Genomic DNA, 9,480 nt, shown 5'->3' with positions numbered 1-9,480 from the left:
AAGCATCCACTCCCCACTCCTCAACAGTAATTTAATTCCATGACTTTTCCAAAACCTAGTGTGTTTCCTAATTTTCCATGACCTTTCCAGGCCTGGAAAGTGTCATCTAAAAATTCCAAAACTTTTCCAGGATTTCCAGGACCGTATGAACCCTGTGATAAGGAGGACTTTTTATTGTCACATCTCGTCAGCAGAATGTCGTGTCTCTCTTCTAGACTGAGCGAACAATCTCAGCATCTCATCTCTTTACAGCATCCGAGCATCGCCTAGCAACGGCCTGTACCACTGCGACACGCCCACAGACTCCACCCGGGGATTCTAAAACCGCGCCCACTTTCCTAATTGCCCCGCCCTCTGTGCTGCTGACGCGAGACGTACGTCCGAGACGTGTGTTGTTATTTCACGACTGCAAGATGGCGTCTATCATGGAGGGTCCGCTGAGTAAATGGACGAACGTGATGAAAGGTTGGCAGTATCGCTGGTTCGTGTTGGACTATAACGCCGGTCTCCTCTCCTATTACACGGTGAGTAGAAGGCGCTGGCGGCACGCCGGTGGGCACTCTCTTCTCTTTGCACAGCGGCCAGCTCTTGGGTAACAGTCGCGGAGTTGTCCGATTTCAGCCAATAAGAGAAGAGCTGTGCTGAGGCATTAGCCAATTAGGGCACGCCTCCTATGTGCCTTGGCCAATGAGCGTGAGGGCGGGTATTAGCCAACGTGTTCTGTGTCCTGCTGGCCGCACCCAGTGAATGTGGGACACGCCCAGCTGTGGAAGTGCTAAGCCTGAGGTATAGAGAGCGGTCAGGTGACTGGACTGCCGGTGGGCGGAGCCCCGTGTGTGTCCTGGGACGGGGGCATTGGTGGGCGTATCTAAGTATGGACAGACCTTTGACCATACATGTTGTACTTTCCATTAAAAGTTCCAAAACCATTACAGTGTGTGCGTGTATAGCTGTGTACTGACCTCTCATACTAACCTTATGTGTGTACTCCTCCCACACACTGACCTCTCATAGTAACCTTATGTGTGTACTCCTCCCAAACACTGACCTCTCATAGTAACCTTATGTGTGTACTCCTCCCACACACTGACCTCTCATAGTACCCTTATGTGTGTACTTCCACACACTGACCTCTCATAGTACCCTTATGTGTGTACTTCCACACACTGACCTCTCATAGTAACCCTATGTGTGTACTCCTCCCACACACTGACCTCTCATAGTACCCTTATGTGTGTACTCCTCCCACACACTGATCTCTCATAGTAACCCTATGTGTGTACTTCCATACACTGACCTCTCATAGTACCCTTATGTGTGTACTCCTCCCACACACTGACCTCTCATAGTAACCCTATGTGTGTACTCCTCCCACACACTGACCTCTCATAGTACCCTTATGTGTGTACTCCTCCCACACACTGATCTCTCATAGTAACCTTATGTGTGTACTTCCATACACTGACCTCTCATAGTACCCTTATGTGTGTACTCCTCCCACACACTGACCTCACATAGTAACCCTATGTGTGTACTCCTCCCACACACTGATCTCTCATAGTAACCCTATGTGTGTACTCCTCCCAAACACTGACCTCTCATAGTAACCTTATGTGTGTACTCCTCCCACACACTGACCTCTCATAGTAACCCTATGTGTGTACTCCTCCCACACACTGATCTCTCATAGTAACCTTATGTGTGTACTTCCATACACTGACCTCTCATAGTACCCTTATGTGTGTACTCCTCCCACACACTGATCTCTCATAGTAACCCTATGTGTGTACTTCCATACACTGACCTCTCATAGTACTCTTATGTGTGTACTCCTCCCACACACTGACCTCTCATGGTACCCTTATGTGTGTACTCCTCCCACACACTGACCTCTCATAGTAACCCTATGTGTGTACTCCTCCCAAACACTGACCTCTCATAGTAACCTTATGTGTGTACTCCTCCCACACACTGACCTCTCATAGTAACCCTATGTGTGTACTCCTCCCACACACTGACCTCTCATAGTACCCTTATGTGTGTACTTCCACACACTGACCTCTCATAGTACCCTTATGTGTGTACTCCTCCCACACACTGATCTCTCATAGTAACCTTATGTGTGTACTTCCATACACTGACCTCTCATAGTACCCTTATGTGTGTACTCCTCCCACACACTGACCTCACATAGTAACCTTATGTGTGTACTTCCATACACTGACCTCTCATAGTACCCTTATGTGTGTACTCCTCCCACACACTGACCTCACATAGTAACCCTATGTGTGTACTCCTCCCACACACTGATCTCTCATAGTAACCCTATGTGTGTACTCCTCCCAAACACTGACCTCTCATAGTAACCTTATGTGTGTACTCCTCCCACACACTGACCTCTCATAGTAACCCTATGTGTGTACTCCTCCCACACACTGATCTCTCATAGTAACCTTATGTGTGTACTTCCATACACTGACCTCTCATAGTACCCTTATGTGTGTACTCCTCCCACACACTGATCTCTCATAGTAACCCTATGTGTGTACTTCCATACACTGACCTCTCATAGTACTCTTATGTGTGTACTCCTCCCACACACTGATCTCTCATAGTAACCTTGTGTGTGTACTCCTCCCACACACTGACCTCTCATGGTACCCTTATGTGTGTACTCCTCCCACACACTGACCTCTCATAGTAACCCTATGTGTGTACTCCTCCCAAACACTGACCTCTCATAGTAACCTTATGTGTGTACTCCTCCCACACACTGACCTCTCATAGTAACCCTATGTGTGTACTCCTCCCACACACTGACCTCTCATAGTACCCTTATGTGTGTACTTCCACACACTGACCTCTCATAGTACCCTTATGTGTGTACTCCTCCCACACACTGATCTCTCATAGTAACCTTATGTGTGTACTTCCATACACTGACCTCACATAGTAACCCTATGTGTGTACTCCTCCCAAACACTGACCTCTCATAGTAACCTTATGTGTGTACTCCTCCCACACACTGACCTCTCATAGTAACCCTATGTGTGCTCCCACACACTGACCTCTCATAGTACCCTTATGTGTGTACTCCTCCCACACACTGACCTCTCATAGTACTCTTATGTGTGTACTCCTCCCACACACTGACCTCTCATAGTACTCTTATGTGTGTACTCCTCCCACACACTGACCTCTCATAGTACCCTTATGTGTGTACTCCTCCCACACACTGATCTCTCATAGTAACCTTATGTGTGTACTTCCATACACTGACCTCTCATAGTACCCTTATGTGTGTACTCCTCCCACACACTGATCTCTCATAGTAACCCTATGTGTGTACTCCCACACACTGACCTCTCATAGTACCCTTATGTGTGTACTCCTCCCACACACTGACCTCTCATAGTAACCTTGTGTGTGTACTCCTCCCACACACTGACCTCTCATAGTAACCTTATGTGTGTACTCCTCCCACACACTGACCTCTCATACTACCCTTATGTGTGTACTCCTCCCACACACTGACCTCTCATAGTACCCTTATGTGTGTACTTCCACACACTGACCTCTCATAGTAACCCTATGTGTGTACTCCTCCCACACACTGACCTCTCATAGTAACCTTATGTGTGTACTCCTCCCACACACTGACCTCTCATAGTACCCTTATGTGTGTACTTCCACACACTGACCTCTCATAGTAACCCTATGTGTGTACTCCTCCCACACACTGACCTCTCATAGTAACCTTATGTGTGTACTCCTCCCAAACACTGACCTCTCATAGTACTCTTATGTGTGTACTCCTCCCAAACACTGACCTCTCATAGTAACCTTGTGTGTGTACTCCTCCCACACACTGACCTCTCATAGTAACCTTGTGTGTACTCCTCCCACACACTGACCTCTCATAGTAACCTTGTGTGTGTACTCCTCCCACACACTGACCTCTCATAGTACTCTTATGTGTGTACTCCTCCCACACACTGACCTCTCATAGTACCCTTATGTGTGTACTTCCACACACTGACCTCTCATAGTAACCCTATGTGTGTACTCCTCCCACACACTGACCTCTCATAGTAACCTTATGTGTGTACTCCTCCCAAACACTGACCTCTCATAGTACTCTTATGTGTGTACTCCTCCCAAACACTGACCTCTCATAGTAACCTTGTGTGTGTACTCCTCCCACACACTGACCTCTCATAGTAACCTTGTGTGTACTCCTCCCACACACTGACCTCTCATAGTAACCTTGTGTGTGTACTCCTCCCACACACTGACCTCTCATAGTACTCTTATGTGTGTACTCCCAGGATGCAGATGCTGGAACATGTTCTGAAAGTGAACTTCTCCTTTAAGGAGAATTTGCACACAGGTCATTCGAATTTTTCTCCTGAACATCTTTTACTCCTGGCAGGAAAAAGCAGCTTAAATGCCTCTAAGCCTGCATATTGCACTTGCACACACATTCACGTGCATCAAGTGGTAGAGCGTTTATGGATTCCATTGGTTAGGATATTAATGAATATTAAACTTTTCTGGCCATTGGAGTTAATGATAGACCATTGAAGGGGGCAGAGGATACTACCGTGGGGGTGTTGTAAAGGGGGGCAGAGGACAACTTATTAGTGATGTAATAAGTTGAGTTAGTCCCCATATAAGTGCCAGGATGAGAGGTTACAACAAAGGGGTACAGCGCCACAAATTGATGTTAGTAACAGTCAATATATAAAAGGAAGTGCTCAAAAGCATATGATCTTTCCAGAGAAATGTGACAGCCCGTCCTTAAGTCCAATGAAGAGTATATCCAGAAGGGAGTTCTCTCTGTGAGTAAGATATAGGAGAATGGAGGAGAGGTCCCACTCCCAGGATTGGATCTAAGCCCAAAGGTCACTCCACACAGACAAACTGCTTACCGAAACAAGTAGACCCTCTAATTAAAGAGTGGTCAGACAGGCATGTGGTAAGGTTCTCCTTGGGTCCACACTGTATGTAGCAATCACCCGGCTCCTCACATTCACAAATGGTAACAGAATGCCAGCTCCAATATCCTCCTTAAGGTCCATTAGCAATCACCAACAATCACACTGAAAGATCCTCCAAAAGAAAGGGGGAACTCCGATAGTGTAATAAGCAATACATTTATTAAAGGTAATAAAAATAACCACTCACATGTCGGCAAAAGAATTCAGACCTATCTCAAAATGGCCACGGCGTGTGCGTGCTTCGTGACGTTCCTAATGCGTTTCGTCATCAGAAGATGTTTTCAAAGGCCTTGTGGCACCACAGCCGGTTCCCTACTGCGTATGCGGAAAGTGCGCTGCGTTTTGTGAATGGCCTGGCGGCAGGGGAAAGGGTTGGTCCTAACTTTGGGCTGAGCTTGCGCACTTTCTCATTTTTAGTAATTTGGGTACGGCGTTGGCTTGCCGTGGTAATTTCCTGTGTGTTATGATCGCCTGGCATCCAGATGGTTCTGGTTATCTATGTTGTATTGTGTTTGTGTTTTTCGTCTTTGTATGTTTAACATGCACAATGGATGTGGTTCTGGTATCACGCTAAACGGGGAAACCTTTTGATAACGGTTTCCATTGAAATAAAGTAACCTAATATTTTATTTTGTATCCCAGTTGTCATTCTTTGTCACCAAAATAGCCTCTTTCCTCTCTGTCTCTATACAGGGAATACTTTTTTGCTGGTTGCTTTATTTATGCATTGATCCTTGAAAGTTTGAGCGAAAGTGGTGGCAAACCCCTACATATACCTAGTGAAGTGACTGGCCTCAAATGATACAGAGCTGAAACAAATACTGTTTATCTGTAGCCCTCTCTTTACAGCCGTCTAAAACACACATATCCAGAAGCCAGGGAATGGGATCTGACGTAACAAACTGCACAGCTTAAAAAGGATTGAGTCAAGTATACATTTTCGAGGGATATGCTTTGTTTATTTTTCATTTCAGAGGTTTATAGACCCTTTTAAGTCGATTTTGTTACTGCCCCAGTACAACCTACTTACTTTTGTAGGCAGTGGTTTCATGTTTGGAAGTTACGGTGGAAGATGTCACAAGAATATCTATTTTGTTGGATTTGCAATGATGAAAGTCACTGCTGGGTATTGCAGTAATGTTAGTGTTACATCAGATGAATTGAAGAACAGAGGCTGGAGCATGTTTTCTGGTTCTGCATTAACATTTAATTTGCTAGCAAATAACTCCTTGTGTATCCTTCAGATCTGCGTGGCTGAATTTGTTCCAAAAATCATTTCCCTTCAGTGTTCCATGTGATGTGTCATCCCAGCTTTTATCGCATGATTATTTTATTGCCTGGAAATCCTTTCACTTGTTTGTGCAGTGCCATTTAAAGAGGACATTTTGTAATGATTGATAACTTAACTGGCTTATTACGCAAAAAACTGTGTATAATTTAGATGGAAACCTAAAGGGTATAGGCGGAGGTGCCGGTCTCTTTTGGCACCCACAGGTCCTCCGAGGCGGCGAAGGGGTTCCCTTTTCCCGCATACTTTGTCAATATTGTAAAAAAAACAGTGGGGTTGTCCAAAGCGCACTTTTGCAATCCCTAAGCGGTTTGTGCTGCGGTATCCTTATGAGGATTCCCTGCTAAAAAAAAAAGTGGATGGTTTCACCTGTAGTGGACTCGCAGGTTAAATAAAGCAACCTTCATTTCCGGTGGTGAGGTCCCTGGCATTTAAGGATCCGGCTGATAGGCGATCGAAGGCTCTGACCTGCCACATGCTCACGGTGGCCAGGTCAGCGCTTTGGCCGGTTTTTACTATTGCCCTGGTGTCGCAAACTCTGACTGATTTGGCCAAACTTACGCCGGGACCTGGAGGGGAAACCACTTCCTTCTGCTTTTGCGGAGCTAACGGATCAGTTGGTCAAGGGGCTACAGTTTCTGTGATGCCTCTTTGATGTGGTTCCCTTGATTTCTAGACTGTTGGTCTCAGTAGTAATCCTTCGGCGTATTATCTGGCAAAAATGCTGGTCGGCGGGCCAGACATCTAAGAAGGCCTTATCTAATCTCCCATTTGTGAGGGATCACCTGTTTGGCGCTTCCTTGGATGACATCATTAAGGGCATCACGGAGGGAAGAGTACTCTTCTTCTGCAGGCTTCCAAGGGTAAGAAGCCCCGTCATAGACGGGGGGGGGGGGGGGGCATTCTTCTCGGCCCATAGGAGGCTTTTTTTTTGTCCCTCAGGGTCTCAAGACCAGGGATCCAAGCCCTTCAGGGCATCCGCCAGAGGTTCCAAGTGGCCCCTGGTCTGGCAAGCCATAAGAGGGCTCTTCCAGACCTGCGGACAAGTCTTCCTCTGCATGGAGGGGCGCCCTCACCCATATCTAGGGTGGGGGGGATGTCTTTGCTGGTTTCCTGATCCGTAAACCTCCCTGGTACAGGACAAGTGGGTCCACAAAGTAATTCGGTCTGGTTTCACGATCGAGTTTCGGTCTTATCCTCCGAAGAGGTTATTCCCTTTCCACCTGTGCTTGTCCCCAGATCGCCTATGGGTTCTCTTTGGGGCAGTGCAAGACTTGTTACTCCAAGGGCTGATTGTCCTAGTTCTGACGTCTGAATGTTTTCAGGGGTTCTACTCAAACCTGTTCACTGTTCCAAGGAAAGAAGGCAAGGTATGTCCAATTCTGGATCTCAAGGCGCTAAACTGCTTTGTGTAGGTACAGAAGTTCTGAATGGAGTCCATTAACACTCTAGTAGCGCCCCTACATCACGGAGCTGGTGGATGTTAGAGACCTTGCACTCTTCCACCTTCCATTTGAGGATGCACCACAGATGCTCAATAGGGTTTAAATCTGGAGACATGCTTGGCCAGTCCATCACCTTTAGCAAGGCAGTGGTCATCTTGTAGGTGTGTTTGGGGTCGTTATGTTGGAATACTGCCCTGCGGCCCAGTCTCTGAAGGGAGGAATCATGCTCTGTGTCAGTATGTCACAGTACATGTTAGCATTCATGTTTCCCTCAATGAACTGTAGCTCCCCAATTCCGGCAGCACTCATGCAGCCCCAGACCATGACACTCCCACACCTAGCTTGATTGTAGGCAAGATACACTTGTCTTTGTACTCCTCACCTGGTTGCCGCCACACACGCTTGACACCATCTAAACCTAATAGGTTTATCTTGGTCTCAGCAGACCACAGGACGTGGTCTCAGTAATTCATGTCCTTAGTCTGCTTGTCTTCAGCAAACTGTTTGCGGGCTTTCCTGTGCATTATCTTTAGAAGAGGCTTCCTTCTGGGATGACAGCCATGCAGACCAATTTGATGCAGTGTCCGGCATATGGTCTGAGCACTGACAGGCTGACTCCCCCCCACACACACCCCTTCTACTTCTGCAGCAATGCTGGCAGCACTCATACATCTATTTTCCAAAGACCACCTCTGGATGTGATGCTAAGCACGTGCGCTCAAATTCTTTGGTCGACCATGGCGAGGCCTGTCCTGGTAATCCACTGTATGGTCTTGACCACCATGCTGCAGTGCAGTTCAGTTTCAGGGTCTTGCCAATCTTCTTATAGCCTAGGCCATCTTTATGTAGAGCAACAATACTTTTTTTCAGATCCTCAGAGTTCTTTGCCATGGGGTGCCATGTTAAACTTCCAGTGACCAGTATGGAGAGAGTGAGCACGATAACACCAGATTTAACACACCTGCTCCCTAGTCCAACCTGGTGCCTTGTAAGACTAATGCCCCATACACACGTGCAGATTATCTGCAGACTTTTGTCTGCAGACTTACCTTTTCTATGTAGTGCAAGGGCCTGCCGGATTGCATACAAATTGAAAGTGTTTAGGTTTGACCTCATATTATATGGTTTTGGTAAGTCTGCAGACAAAAGTCTGCAGATAATCTGCACGTGTGTATGGGGCATAACACGTCACATGACACTGGGGAGGGAAAATGGTTTATTGGGCCCAATTTTGGGAATTTACACTTAGGGGTTTACTCCCTTTTGTTGCCAGTGGTTTAGACCTTAATGGCTATGTGTTGAGTTATTTTGAGGGGACAGCAAATTTACACTGTTATACAAGCTGTACACTCACTACTTTACATTGTAGCAAAGTGTCATTTCTACAGTGTTGTCACATGAAAAGATATAATAAAATATTTGCACAAATGTAAGGGGTTTACTCACTTTTGTGAGATGCTGTAGCTGCCTGTTGCCAGTAGGGGACTGCTCCGCACATTCAGACTAATGGCAGATGCTAATTGTCAGCTAAACCACCTGTCTTCCACACATTGTTGATTGTGCTGATTAACTCACCTATTGTCTACTGTGGGGATGTGTTTACTAATAATAATGAGTATTGTGCTTCATGAGCTCGATGACGGCAAGTTGCTAGTTAACTCCAGTCAATTTAATCACTGTCATCTATTGGTTGGTAGTGGGAAAGTAGAATACTGTTTGTGTTGTTTGTTCCTTAGATATGTTAATA

The 9,480-nt window shown here is 46.3% G+C and overlaps 1 protein-coding gene across 2 annotated transcripts in view; it reads left to right on the top strand.

Moving 5' to 3' along the window:
• Window positions 1-374: 374 nt before the first annotated feature.
• The window catches only part of OSBPL9 (oxysterol binding protein like 9), a 260,826-nt gene continuing 251,720 nt past the window's right edge, over window positions 375-9,480 (top strand). For both annotated transcript variants that reach the window (XM_082265508.1, XM_082265507.1), the window contains exon 1: window positions 375-524. In XM_082265508.1, coding sequence (XP_082121634.1) covers window positions 414-524 — 111 coding nt within the window. In that variant the 5' untranslated portion in view covers window positions 375-413. The remainder of the gene's footprint in view (window positions 525-9,480) is intronic.

The sequence above is a fragment of the Pelophylax lessonae genome (genome assembly GCF_965119305.1).
Source record: "Pelophylax lessonae genome assembly, chromosome: 8".
Lineage (NCBI taxonomy): Eukaryota > Metazoa > Chordata > Amphibia > Anura > Ranidae > Pelophylax > Pelophylax lessonae.
Note: the sequence above shows the minus strand (reverse complement) of the source record. Positions and strands in the feature narration are given on the sequence as shown.